Source organism: Pangasianodon hypophthalmus, chromosome 11 (assembly GCF_027358585.1).
Source record: "Pangasianodon hypophthalmus isolate fPanHyp1 chromosome 11, fPanHyp1.pri, whole genome shotgun sequence".
Classification (NCBI taxonomy): domain Eukaryota; kingdom Metazoa; phylum Chordata; class Actinopteri; order Siluriformes; family Pangasiidae; genus Pangasianodon; species Pangasianodon hypophthalmus.
This window is the reverse complement of record NC_069720.1, coordinates 5,561,056-5,576,324: the sequence shown is the minus strand read 5'-3', so window position 1 is coordinate 5,576,324 and position 15,269 is coordinate 5,561,056. Positions and strand designations below refer to the sequence as shown.

General features: G+C 38.5%; 1 protein-coding gene across 2 annotated transcripts; it reads left to right on the top strand.

Annotated features, from left to right (window-relative positions):
* The first annotated feature begins 1,947 nt into the window (after nucleotides 1–1,947).
* On the top strand, nucleotides 1,948–10,420 carry dhodh (dihydroorotate dehydrogenase). Of its 2 annotated transcripts, none has more exons than XM_034308452.2 (9): nucleotides 1,948–2,034; nucleotides 2,799–3,011; nucleotides 3,292–3,491; nucleotides 6,902–6,984; nucleotides 7,111–7,295; nucleotides 8,071–8,184; nucleotides 8,994–9,147; nucleotides 9,665–9,824; nucleotides 9,911–10,420. In XM_034308452.2, exons 1-9 carry the CDS (start codon nucleotides 2,011–2,013, stop codon nucleotides 9,999–10,001), a joined length of 1,224 nt encoding a protein of 407 aa, XP_034164343.1. In that variant the 5' UTR covers nucleotides 1,948–2,010; the 3' UTR covers nucleotides 10,002–10,420. The 2 variants fall into 2 exon arrangements, with proteins under 2 accessions (XP_034164343.1, XP_026786161.2); XM_026930360.3 differs by having other exon boundaries at nucleotides 7,108–7,295.
* The last annotated feature ends 4,849 nt before the right edge of the window (nucleotides 10,421–15,269 follow it).

Below are 15,269 nucleotides of genomic sequence, written 5' to 3'. Positions count from 1 at the left end.
CAATTGTGTCATCCTCAACAACTTCTATAAGCCTTCAACAACAACAACAAAAAAACACAACAGATTTCAATATGTAGTCATTTATTATCCCAAAAAGTAAACCAACATTCAGAAAGCAGGTGGGAAAAAATAAGTACACCCTTCCTACTTCTGCAATCATTAAGAGAGTAATTAGCAGCCAGGTGTTACTAATGAAATGCACAAGATTAATTAAACAACAACAAGTGTGACTACCTCTATAAACGCAGAACTTTTGGCAGTTTGGAGTTCTGGAGCACTCAGGTGTTTGTCTACATCATGCCAAGAAGAAAGGACATCGGCCATGACCTCAGAGAAGCAACTGCTGCTGCTTATCAATCTGGGAAGGTTATAAGGCCATCTCCAAACAATTTGAAATTGACCATTCTACAGTGAGAAGAGTTGTTTACAAACAGAGAGCCTCCAAGACAGTTTTCCTAGTCTTCCCAGGAGTGGGCGTCCCAGCAAATTCAGTCCAAGGTCAGACCGTTTAATGCTCAGAGATGTAAAGAGAAACCCAAGAGCTACATCATACAGGCCTCTGTCAGCACAGTAAATGTTTATGTGCATGACAGCACAATCAGAAAAAGATTGTTTGTGTGGCTTTCACGGAAGGGTGGCCAGGAAAAACCCGTTCTATCCAAAAGAATATTTCATTATGACTTAGGTTTGCAAAATTGCATCTGAACATACCACAAAATCTCTGGAATAATATCCTTTGGACTAAAGAGACCAAGGTGGAGATGTTTGGTCATCATGCACAGCTCCATGTTTGGTGAAAACCAAACACAGTGTATCACCAAAAACACCTCATACCAACTGTCAAGCATGGTGGTGTAGGGCTGATGATTTGGGCTTGTTTTGCAGCCACAGGACTTTAGAAACTTGCAGTCATTGACACAACAATGAACTACACTTTATACCAGAATATTCTTGAGACATATGTTAGGCCATCTGTCCAGCAGCTTAAGCTGGGCTGAAATTGGGTCATGCAACAGGACAATGATCCCAAGCACAAAAGCAAATTGACAGCTGAATGGCTAAAGAGGAAATCAAAGTGTTGGAATGGCCGAGTCCAGACCTCAACCCCATTGAGATGCTGAGGCGGGATCTTAAGAGAGCTGTGCATAAACGATTGCCCTCAAACATCCCTGATCTGAAGCAGTGTTGTAAAGAAGAGTGGGTCAAAATTTCTCAAATGATGTGGGAGACTGATAAACTCCTACAGAAAATGTTTACTTGAAATGTTTACTTATTGTTGCTAAATGTGGTTCTACATGTTACTGAATTAGCCTATACTTATTTTATTCCCCATCTGCTTTCTGAATGTTGGTTTACTTTTTGGGGAAAAAAAGACTAGATATGGAAATCTGTTTTTTTTTTTTTTTTTTTTTTTTTTTGTCACCAGAGGTTATTTGTTTGTTTGTAGAAGTTGGTGTGGATGGCACAATTGTAATTTAGGCCCTGATGAATGAAAACATAAAATTGAAGGAGGGTGTACTTTCTTTTTCCCATTACTGTATGAACCATTAGCTCAGTAAAAAAAAAAAAAAAGTAAATCCAACAAGGGTGTATATATTAATATATACCAAAGTATATACAAAGTATTGCATTAAACATGTGTAATTAAACAAACACACACACATATATATATATATATATATATATATATATATATATATATATATATTGCATTAAACATGTAATTAAAGACACAAACTAATCCCTTTGTCACTTTGGTATATATATATATATATATATATATATATATATATATATATATATATATATATATATACCAAAGTGACAAAGGGATTAGTTTGTGTCTTTAATTACATGTTTAATGCAATACGTCACTTTGGTACATATTTATTAGAGAAATAATGTTGATTAATACTACACAGCACGCCTTATAAGTGGCTCTAAACATCGCGAGAACTCGCGAGAGTTGACTAAAATCACGTGTATGCGCCTCCAGTGTTTACAGCCTGAATGGTCATGGCGGGACAGCTGAAGGTAACTTAGCGTTCAGCATTAAAAGAACCACAACACTGCAATAATACCTGAAACATTGCGACAAATGCTATAATGCTACATATAAACACTAGATAGCATGACGTGTTTAACCCGTGACTTTTAGCAGTTCAGACTGAATATTAGACATGGCACATGAGTTTCCCTCTCAGATATGAAATGTGGTCCATCTCTTCTCTTCTGTCTTGTGTTAATTCATCACTACTTCACGACTTTCACAATTCCGATGCTATAAACTATGTATTTTGACTAATTGTGAACAATTTTGTCACACACGCAGACATTACTGGTGCTGATCAATTTCCTTCAGCCATGTGATTGCTGCCCTTCTGGGTTCTATCTTGTACGCATGCGCAGTATGAGGTTTGTGATAGCAGGGCTAACAGCGATATAGCTCAGTCAGCAATATGTAAATGAGTTTTACAAATCAAAGCATTTTCTGATTTTCTGAGATAATCCTGATTAAATCCAAATGTTCCTGATGAATCATAACATTCATGCGCTCAGAGAGATGTGAATAGTTTTGTTCTTATTTACACTCATTGTCCACTTTAGTAGGAACACCTGTACAGGTATGCAGGCATCCTATCATTAAATCATGTGACAGCAGCACAATGCATAAAATCATGCAGATACAGGTCAAGAGCTTCAGTTAATGTTCACAGAAAACATCAGAATGAAGAAAAAGTGTGATCTCTTTCTTTTCAATTTAGTCATCCAGACTCTTTTTTTTTTTTGCACCGCAGAAGCGTCTGAAGGATGCTGTAAAGATCCTGGGATGTGGCAGCACCTTATTCCTGGGATACCTCACTGTGACCGGGGACGAGCGCTTCTATGCTACCACCCTCATGCCCGTGCTGCAAAGACTTGTGGGAGCAGAAACAGCTCACGTCATGGCTGTGCGCTTACTCAGCCTGGGCCTGGTGCCCAGAAGTCGCTACCAGGATCCTGCATCACTGGTGAGTGTACAAGATGTTCATACATATCTCTATTTACATTAACACGTGAGCTATATTATTACCGTCTATTGCTATAATTATTGTAAATGACCAGTGTTAGAATAGCTGATGTGCTTGGATTGTGTTCTGCGTCACTAATCAGTGGATAAAGCATTTGTTTAATGTAAATTATTTCCTGTTTTTTTTCAAATGTTTGATACAATTCGACATGCATCATGTGACATTTTGTACTAAGCCTTAGCAGTATTAATCTAATTAGATATTTTGTGTGGTAATCCAGGAGGTAAAAGTGATGGGACGGAGGTTCGGGAATCCAGTCGGGATCGCAGCAGGGTTTGATAAGCACGGCGAGGCAGTGGATGCTCTGTACCGGCTGGGCTTCGGCTTTGTCGAGGTGGGAACAGTCACCCCGAAACCACAGGAGGGAAATCCGAAACCCCGTGTGTTCAGACTGGAGGCCGACCAGGCGGTTATTAACAGGTATGAGGCAGCTTTAAGCATCACAGCACATTATATTTGTTCCTTTTCTGCAACCACTAACACCATTTGTGCAGCTTTCTGCTGCTTGGCCTACCACATTGCACTGTTTAACTATTGCAGATCATCCAAAACGCAATAGTGCACCTGATCTTCAGTCAACCGAAACATGCCTGCTCTAATCCTGACTATACCACAGTGCTGCTGAATTGAATCTGATTGGTCAGAAGGTTTTATTAATGTGCTTATTCTAATATGTTATCATTTTTATAGTAACAGTTCATTCACTTGCCTTGCACTTGTATGGTGGATCCTTCATGTAACCTAAGCCTAAAGTAACCATGTCACCCAAGCCTAACATTTATGGAAGGAGTCTCCAGTGTTATTCTGTCTTATTAATTTCAAGAGAGAGAGAGAAAAAAAGAGTGGCAGGATGTGGCCAGTTGATTATATTTCTATAACAGCATGTTCCCAAGTTTTTATTCCTTATTTGATCACTACAGACCAAACAGTCTGATTCATTATAGCAATTAAATAAAGAAAGCTAAATCTTTGTGCTTGCTCTCAGATCTTAATGAGACTCAATACCTGAGTCACTTCTATCTATTCTTCGGTTATATTTTCAAATTTTAGAGTATATAATATGTAGGCGTTTAAACCAAAATGCTATAAGGGAACAATGTTTATGTTATAGATTTTAAAAATATTGAACAATAGGTAAATTGTTGGAAGCGTGCTGAAGCATGTCAGAGGAGTCCAAGTAATAATTCAATAATAAATTTGAAGCAGAATTATGCAGAATGCAAAATATATAATATATAATATACAAATAGCTCATTTATAATATTTCCAACTGACAGGAAAAAAAAATCTTTGCATGTAGACGTGACCGAGTGCTTGGGATTGTATTCTGCCGCACCTTTAAGTCGCTTTGGGTAGAAGTGTAAAAGTGTCAAAGGGAATACATGTAAATGTGGCTTGCTGAATTTGAAATGGGGAAAGTAGAAATGTGAAATGTCATGGTAACGTCATGGTAACCAAGGACGAGGACAGGGAAACCCATTTATAAACATGTCGGTATAAGAGACGTCATTTGAAATTAATCTTGATTAGCTTTTTTTAAGTCTTTGGATTAAGTTGTTTTAGGATACGTGTAGATTCATGTGCAAAACCTTTTTAAAATTGGCCTCAAGCCTTTCGTGAAATCAGTGGACAATTTTATCTGCTCACAAAATGAGTATAGGATTTATGTAAATAAGATGCAGGCTATTTGAATAGTTGCACACGTTGCCAAGAAATCAGCATGAAGTAGAAAAATCCTATGCATAGACACATCCTGGGCTACGAAATTAATTAAAAATTCCCGTCTGTGTGGCTTATGAGCTTGTGACTAGCCTTGATGCATGCTGGACACCACGATCAGCCATTCTAGCAAGTTCCTCATAGGCAGGTTAAGTGTGTGAGCCTCTGCTCTTGACGTAAACGAGTGCAGTGTGTACACACTCCTGGTTTTGAATGGCAAATTCTCTCTTTGGTATGCATACTGCATAAGATTGGAAAAAGGTGCCCTTAGACATGCGACAATCATGAAATCTGAAGTGACGATGATCACAAAAAAACACCATTTTTTAAAATTTAATCATAAGGTAGTATTTTAATTAGCAGGTCAGTTGTGTGATATCATTAGAAGATGGTTAATTAGTTTACTACATTTAAAATTAAAGCTCGGTTAGAGACATGCCTAAGAAATATTTCACCATTTGAAGAAATTTAATATGCAGTGAGAAACGCAAAGCATTTAAATTTGCATTATTATATTCTAAAAAAGTGCAGAATTTAACAAAACTATGTACTCTTGGTTGTTTTTTTTTTTTTAAAGCAAAACTAAATATCATGAAATATTGTGTGTCACATATAATCTGTTGCCAGATTATATTTTATTAGACTGACCATTTCGACTGTTCTTATAGATATAGCCTACTTTGGTGTAAGTACGTGTTATTTACTTATTCACTCCCAATCTGGCAACCCTACATAAAGATATGATTTTTTTTTTTTTGCCTTATCATCTGTTCCTATTGTCCAGTATGTAATAAATATGTTATTTAATTAGGACTTCAGACAGATTGTATTATAAATTCATTATGAACTTAATAAAATTAAACAGCTGTATAAATATTGGCTCCCCTCTGTCAACATCTTGCTTTGGAAAACAGTGTAGTCTCACAAAAGAACATACAAAGCCCAATAGAACACAAGTCTATACAGTATCTCTTTTTCCTTCCCATGTTTCCAGCCTGACATTAAATATAGCCTTCAGCTTTACAGTTTATTTGCCTCGATTCAGTTGATGGGGCGAAAAAAGTAGTTTGCAGTCTATTTGTTGCTATGGAAACCCGTAACTGATGAATCTTAATGACTGAGTGGAATGATCACGGTCACCGGAGCTGTTTGCTTTGCTCAGATTTCAACAGCAATCAAAATATTGTCACGCTTTCAGGCTGAAAGGAAAAGACGTCAGCCGGTTTATAGTTTAATACGCGCTACACTTTGATAAAGTGCTGAGCCAGACGCACACGAGGCACGAGATGAAAGGCTGCATTTATTACACAGGGGTTTTTATGAGCAGAAATATTTTCCCTGAGAAATACTCAGAGGGAAAGAATCAGCTAAAATGCAAACATTTGTTTCAGTATTAGCATGGTTTATTTTCTTTATTTAGTATATATTAAGTTAGGAATAAAGCATATGGGAGAGTGCAGTTATAGGAAAATAATCAACGATGGGGTGATGTGATGCCGAAAGATGCCATGCAGCATTATTGATACCACCCTGAAACTGATTATTTGCCATTAACACCACATCCGAAAGCATTTTAACAGTCTTACACCACAGTAATATGCTAAAAAGTACAATTTTTTTTATTGAGTAAAGAATGGCACATCTTGTTTTTTTTTTTTATCCATTTATGGTTACTTTTAAATGTAATCACTTGCGTTATAGCAGCTATAAACAGTCATTCCTTCACCAGCCTCTCTTTTTTCCCCCTCTCTCTCATGTCATGTTCCCGAGAATACAAGAATGCACAGCTTACTGAGTGTTATAAAGCACTGACGCTGGAGACTCCTTCCATAACTGTTAAATAAAAATCTCCATACAGAAAACATCACCATGTCAATGATTTTGGATTTTTCATTGTTAAATAAACAACAAATCGTTCATCCATTTATTATTATGTGAAGTGTCTACCATAAAAGTCCCTGTGACTGAACTGTTACTATAGAAACAGCCAGAGCTGCTGTTATAGCGAATTCATCAACACCTGCACTGTGGTATGAAGTTGTTGCTGTGTTGACTTGTATTAAATTAGTAATGATGACATAACTAGTTGTGTATGTATATGTGTCTTTCAGATACGGTTTCAACAGCTGTGGCATTGCAGCTGTTCAGGAGAGATTAAAAGCCAGAGAAGTTGTTCAATCTGGGCTCACAAAAGGTAAACCTGCGACATCCTATAGCCTTACTCTGAACACGAAAGCCACAGAGCAATCACTTCATTTCGTTTCCTGTTATTTCAGTGGAAAAGTCTCAATAAGCCGGAATTATTATACGATCTCAGCAGGCAAACCGCTAGGCATCAACCTGGGGAAGAACAAGCTGTCCACTGATGCCGTGGCTGATTATCTGGAGGGAGTGAGGACGCTTGGCCCCCTCGCTGACTACCTGGTAGTGAATGTGAGCAGCCCGAACACTCCGGGCCTCAGAGACCTGCAGGGGAAGAAAGAACTGCGCCATCTACTGGACCAGGTAGAACACGGCTCAGTTACCCAATGCAAATGACTGTCCTTGGCTGTGAAGGCTTTACTCATTTACACCTTGGCTTGACTAAGGCTACAGATGAACCGTGCTATGGCTTGACATACCTGATGTGAGCAGAACGGATTACTATGCAGTCTGTATTGTGAAAAAGTACATTCAGTTCTGTTTAGCTGTTTTTTTTTTTGTGGTTTGAAATGGACGTGAGTCATATTGTACATTGTACACTCTTTTTTCTTCTTGTTGTTGTTTATTTATTTTTTTGTTATTCAATGTGCAGTGCTAGTGACATCAGAAATTTGCAACAAGAACAACATGGACAAAAAAAAAAAAAAAAGAGGATGAAGGCAGGGGAGGAGTGTACCAACACCTGGAGCAAAAACAAATCTTCTTATGTCTTTGCTTAAAAACTCCCAGACTGCGTCAAATACGCTCAGAGCTGCGTCTGGACATTGCTCTTATGTAAAACAGTTCATGGCAGAATTGATATACAAACAAATGCAATATCGTCCAAAAATAAACCAAACAAAAATCTGATTTGGTCACTAAAGTTGCCTGACAGATGCTGTGTGAGCTGTGTGATGCTGTGTGAGCATAGTCTAGATATAAAATTGAGATATTATGTTGTGTAACAGCTGGGTCTGGATTTGTTTTTATCTCTTAAGTTATCTGGGCAGTCGGTATTCACGGTGGAATTACACTGTGTCACTGTATTGTGTGTGTGTGTGTGTGTGTGTGTGTGTGTGTGTTTCGATCGTGAACTCAGGTACTGAAAGCGAGAGACAATCTGCAAGGAGCGAATCGGCTGCCAGTAATGGTTAAGATTGCTCCGGATCTCTCCCAGCAAGACAAGCAGGACATTGCAGAGGTCATCACAGAGGTCAGTTCTTTCTTTCCACTTAATTAATAATTATGTCATTTTGTAATCTTAATTATAGATATAATATATACCACTAGACATTTACTTAGTGTGTGTGTGGTATTTTAGTTTTTATAAAATCATGTTCCTAAAAAGTAAAGCAAATAAATTATTGCACAGTACTGTTGAATTCTCGAATCTGATTGGTTGACTCAAATACGTTATTGTTTCTATAGTAACAATGTACACACGGACTCGTATAGCAAACCGTTTACATGAACGAATTTTAAAAATGCGTAATCATGGTTGTGGTGAAGTTTTCTGTAAGACGATGTTTAGGTAATGTTTATGGAAGGAGTCTCCAGTGGCAGAGTCAGAGGTAAAGCTGTAATGGGAGAGGTTACATGACAGAGTTTGTGCGGAACGTGTGGTTTCCCGGTAACATGACGTGTTTGTCTTATTAACGTCAAGAAAAAAGAGGCTGGAGAGGAAACAGCTTATAACATAAATCGGTACAGGACATTCCACAATATTAAATGTACCTATAAACAGATAAAAAAAGTACTGTGTGAAGTATTGTTCTTTCATAAATAAACTATTAGCTTTAGAAAACTAGGTAGGCAGCAGAGGAATAAAACACTTCAGAATGTGTAGTTATAGAAAAATAATCAACTTCAGGGTGGTAACAATAACTTTGCTTCGAGTTGAGCCACATCACACCAACCAGTGATTGATTATTTTCCTGTAACAGCATGCCCCAAGTGTTGTATTCCTTACATATTATTGCTGTTGTGTCTGAATGATTGCTTTCATGTGCTTTTGTGTGTTAGCTCGGTGTGGATGGTTTAATCGTTTCCAACACCACAGTGTCCAGGCCTGAGACCCTGCAGGACCACAACAGGAACGAGGTGGGGGGTCTCAGCGGGCAGCCGCTCAAAGAGCTGTCCACTCGTACAGTACGGGAGATGTACACCTTAACGAAAGGTAAAAAATAAATAAATAAATAACACATCTACGGGCAATAAAGAAAGTGTGCTTTGAGAAAGAACCTTGTATTTAAATTAGGAACTATTATTTGCACACACCAATAAGTCTAATCACTTCAACCGTTTCTGTGTCCAAGCCATTTTTGACAACGCTACATCCATATTTATGATACATCCCTTGCTACAGGTTTGAATTGTCACTATGCTCAAAGGTCAGCAAGTGCCAAAGCAGCTTTTATCTACATGTTTTTGCTCTGCGAAAGCACTCTTAATACTAACGGAAACTAGAAAATGAATTTATATTGTCATTTATGTGGAGATTTGTGATGTTTTATTGTTTATCTGTTCAGGCATCATGTTTCAAGACCAAATTTCTCTCTTCCAATCAATTCGAATTGCATGAACCTTCTCTTTAATGTGTTTTTTTTTTTTTTTTTTAAAAAACCACCATGTAAAGTCTGGATGCTGAAACTGTCTTTTGCATAACTGGAAACATCCATTTGTTTGTGTTGTAGGGAAGGTGCCTATAGTGGGTGTAGGTGGAGTGGCTAGTGGACAGGATGCCCTGGATAAGATCCGTGCCGGAGCATCTCTGGTTCAGCTCTACACAGCGCTGGTGTATCAGGGTCCTCCGGTCGTAACCAAGATCAAAAGAGAACTGCACGAGCTCTTAACGTAAGTACACTCTCCATTTTCTGTTTCCAGCCTGTCTTCCTTTTATGAAGTGTTCTTATCTTTGAAATATTGTGCGTCTCTTACAGGGAACAAGGATTCAATAGTGTATCAGAAGCAGTAGGTGCTGATCACAGGACGTCTGATGGTGTCGGATCATCACACACACAAGGGAATTAGGCTCTAAAGTGCAGCTCATGTGTAACTCGCCAGCTCAAGGGAGTGGCTCAGACTGGTGTTAGATGGTGAAGTCAGGTTTCCAGCGTCAGATTTTCTCCTTCATCTGATCTGATTTGTGGATTCAGATCACTGACGCAAGACCCTGAGCTGAAATGTTTGAATGTGGGCCAGTATGGAATTGAAAAGGTCTGAATATATGAGGTGACATGATGAAACTCAAGTATCAGCAGTGCGACCCAAGATGTGGAGTGACTGACTTAAAAATTTTTTTTAAAAAAACATACTTTAACGGAGGGCAGAGACTTATTCATGAAGTGTAAACAAGCTGACCATGGATCAATTTTTGTAGCGATTATGTGATGTGCCTTGTCAGATTTTTAATGTAATGTAATAATAATAAAAATCTTTTGAATACTAAATACATTTACAAGGTTGCCATTCAAATGTTTCACAAAATTTACATTGAATTTTTGAGTAGTCAACAAAAAATGTGGATAAACTTTTGAATAAAATGATTTGATATGGTTGCCAGGTCCAATTTATCTGCGGAGTTAAAAGGAAACTTTTAAAGGGTAGTTTTAAAGTTTTCAACTTTTAAAGAAAACTAAACCCTGAACATCATTAATATTAATCTGTTCAAGATTTTTTTTTGTAATAAAATTCACATTAATAGAGTTCACCTTTTTGGTTTAAACTCCTTTCACTGACATATTGCTTTATTTTCACTTTGTTTAATGGCTTCCCGCATTACCCACAATGCTGTTTGTCAGTGGTGCAGTGGAATTTAGCCATCGCTTCATCTCTAACTAAAGAAAACGATGCAGCAGTGCTTTAGTCCTTCAGTCTAAAGTCTAGTGCATAACCTCCATATCTGTACACACTGCTCAAACAGAACAGCTAACAAAGCTTCAACTTTGTGCTCATACACCCGTCAACACCACACTCGTCATCTCCTCGATTGCTAACTAGCTGGGTCTCTCCTGTAACTCAGCACAACTGCGCTAGCATTAACAGTGTCCCCATGTAACGTCAGAGTGACTTCGCATGGGAATAACGCTAATAATACAACTCCAAGTAACAAATTAGCACCAGAATCGCTACACACATCATATTTAAATGGTTTAGAGTTTATAGAAATGCTGTAGAAGCTAACAAATGTGCTGAATTAGCATATATAGTCACTTGACATTCATATGGGTGCCAGTTCTATCTCCAGCATGATTGAGAAGTAAATTGAAATATATTGAACTGAAGTCATTTGCAAGGTTTATCGTTCCAAGTTTTAAAGTTCACAACAGTGCACTCGCTCAAAATATTATGTAATTTCAGAAAATGAACAGCTGGCTCAATTATGCAAAGTCTCAACCAGATGCCACAATTGCATTATCCTTGAGATTTGGGGCTGTCAGTTTTTCAAAGATGGAAGACAGCGTCTCATCCAGTTTCCCTTCTTTTCTTCTCTGAGATGTAGAGTGCAGTTTTGACAAATAGCCCACAGTCACATCAGCGAGCGCTTTATTGAAGAACGTCTGCCTTCCTGCTTTTTATGTTCCCTGAATTGGATTGACAGATTGAGGACTTTGGCTGATTGTTGTTTTTTTCTAGAGGGGAAGGATGGAGTCACATGGAGGTAGAGACTAGTTTTAACATCCAACACCTCTGTGTGAAGTGGATGGTAAGAGAGTGTGTGAATTGCTTTTAAATTAGTTTCAGCATCTTTTGAAGTTTTCAAAGTAGCTTCAAGGATCTCAAAATGTCAGAATTTTGCAAGCCTTTGTTCCCCTCAGCGCAGTTATTAAAAGCGTCCCTCCCTTTTCCAGCTCTGGCTTTAAACAGTCAGTGGTAGCTCATTGGTTAGGGCATTGGACTATAGTTTAGAAGGTCAGGAGTTCAAAGCCCAGCACTACTAAGCTGCCCATGCTGGGCCCTTCAGGAAGGCCCTTAACACCCAACTGCTCTGTTGCATAAATGTGATAAATGTAATGTCCTTACACTTCTGTGATTTGCCGTGGATAAGGGCAGATGTAAATTGACTTTTGGCTGATGAGATCAATAAAGATGAATAAACATGGAGTTTGGTGGATTGGCACAGGACTGGCAATCAGCTACAGAGGTGCCAACATTTAAAGTTTAGCTGTAGTATATTGTTTTTTGACCCCTTGCTACAGTGATACATGAGACACCTGAAAATGATGCTTTTCTGCTCTTCAGCAGGTAAAAATTCACCTGACGGAAAAACCAATTCACTGAAGGGGAAAGGATGTGGGACCTGGAAGATGTGCATCTGCTTCTGGTAGTGTTTTCTTTCACTTTGCACCAGCTTTATCTGTGTGAATTTATAAACTTGAGTATGGTGAGCCAATAGAAAACAAGACTGGGTTCTTTTTTATTTGTTAAAAAGGCAGGGCAGAATGTGTTGTTTATCATTTGTGCTGCTAGCATTTAGCTTGTACACTGATATATTCCTGGGAGTTAAATGTGACCCTTGGTTTGCAGCCACACTGATATATTTCCTGGGGCATCAGTGTTTCTGGCTGACTGTGACTGACACTTACGATCTCTAAATAATTTCTAGTGTGCATCAGCTGTCCAACTCTTGCTCTGTCCCTGGGCCTTGACTATTCTGTATCTGAAAAAAGGACAAAGTCATCAACAGACAGGCGTCATACCAGATGACAAACACACTTGCCCTGTATTCAGGCCGTTGAATTGTTGAATTCTCGATTCTGATTGGTCAGAAGGTGTTGATTAAGTTTCTATAACATCAGCTCTGAGAGTAGTTCTGGCTGTAATTCAATCAGGTTTATATAAATTCACAAATTTTAAAATGTGTTTTGTTTAAAACAAAGATTAATGGTTGATATGATGATTTTTTTTTAATGTTTATTTTAACATTTAGAAGGTGTCTCCAGGGTCAGTGCTTTGTAACGGTCAGTAGGTTTTCCACCATTGGAGAGTCTTCAGGAAGGAGGACGTTGTGTTTTGGGGTTTCTTGTAACAAACTTTCTTATCGACAATGAGCAGTATGTATTTGGCTTATTACCTTTAACAGAAAGTGAGGAAATAACTGCTGTTATATATTTATATGTTATGTTATATAAGTTAGATATTATAGCTTATAAGTTATTAAAGGAACTATGACAATAAAGGAATAATAAACATTGGGAAATTTTGTTATAGCAAAATGATCAACTTCAGGGTGGAAACACCGGGCTGTATCACACCACCTTGTCACTGATGATTATTGTTACTACTATGTACGTTTTTTTTTTTTTTTTATTTTTTTTAAAATGACTCTCAAACATTTCGCTTTGATAAGTAAGCAAACAGTTTGAAATGGGAGTGATCTCCTCTTCCTGCTCTATTTCCTGATCTTGTACAGATCAGTAAGTGAACCGTAGTAGATCCGCATTAAATGAAGCAAGCAACACACTGAACACTCTCTCTACCAGTTCAGCTGATGAAAAACTGAGCTCTGATTGTGACTTTCAAGTTTCTAAAGCTTGTGGACCGTGAAGTGTAGAAAAGATATCAGACACGCTGGGCCATGGGCAGAGTATCTGAAGCTGGTAGTAGAGCTGTCCTGCAGGAAAGGACAGAAAATGTCATTACCTTCCCTGTATGACATTTACCAAAAGAGTTCTTCACAGTTATAGATCTAGTCAGTGTAAAGATATTCGATAAAATTATTCAGACTCACCTTTGTGGGCATTGTGAAGGACATTAGATGGGCTGCAGGGGTGTCAAGATCAACTCTATACAAAAAAAAAAAGGTTGTGAGGGAGTCAAAGTCATAGAGTCAGGATGTCTCCCACTGAGAAGGTGACGTGACATCTTTGACAGTGAGAAAAGAAAATCGAAATTATTATCGTACCGTTTATTGTGAAGGTTTTTAATCAATGCAGTTTAGTCTCTAAGAGTAACATGATAAAGTGCGCTCTGGACCCAAACCAGGTTAAATCATGCTAGCTGATTTATTCATGTGTCCTGTGTATAGCGTAAGGCAACATTCAGACCTGCTGCTTCCTCATGGGTGAATGTGCACTGGCCTGATTCGCCTGGATTTGATGACAGTACACCCAAGGCATCCTCAGAGGTGGACATGGGTCAGAACCTAGGACCAGAGATGTCAAATACAACCCCCATCAGTTCATCCACCTGGGTTTAAGAACAAGACACACTCAAACAGAAGGAGATGAAAGATACAGAGCCCATAATATCATAAATATAGGGAAACTCCAAAGATTTGCACTTCCCAAAAACAGTTTATCATCCTCTCCACTTCAGTGGAGAATCACCTGTAGATTTGAACCCAAGAGCTGATGCTGGAATCATAAACACTGTCCTGTGCTCATCCCAGGACTCTTCTCTCATTCACTATCTGTGAGAAGCACTTATTGAATTAAATTAACTGGTGATTGCATGAGGATTTACTCTCACAGCTAAGGCTCATTGTTGATGTTTGTTGCCTGTTAAGCCAGTCTTGTACTGTATATCATTGAGCAATTTGTAGTGATTATGTTCCTGTAGCGTTTCTTAGTGGTTTTGAGATTTGGAAATGATTGTGCCAAGGCTCGGAGTAATATTACACTGAGCTGCGCTTTGCGTTATGTGTCTCAGATGGGGATCTGTGGCAGGAGAAGACTGCCTGAGGACTCTGGAGCAGGTGCAAGCAGCTCAGCCTCTACTGCAGCCATAATTACATTGCATGATATGGTTCACATACTTCTATGCTATGTTATATTGGTTATACAATTTCTGACAAAGGTTGGCAGTAGGGATGCATCAATACAATTTTTTCAGAGCCAGTACGAGTATGTTTTTTGGTATACAATACTTAGATTGATACCAAAATGAAAAAGCTATATTTCATATTAGGTATTAGGTATTAACCAATTAGGGGTGCCACAGAACAATTTATTTAGCTCTGCTTATACTGATAGCTGCCCTGTGCTTCTAAGAGCCAACTCATTGTGCTGAGATTTAAGTTAAGGCAGTTAATATAGAGTGTGAGGACGAGTGACCTGAGCACGCAGAACAGTCTTAGCATGTGCATTAAAAATGAGTGCAAACAAAAGTGTAAGACCCTGGCAAACGAGAGGACAGGAAGCCCACGTGTCTGGATGCTCAGTGCTTGCATAACTGAATTGCTCTCATGCGCATCAGTTTCTCTGCACGCTCACTTCACTGCGCCACACTTGCAAATACCTTTGCGTGTGTGCAGTTCATGGTATCTTCCACCTTGAGCTTATTGCAGTCATCAGTACT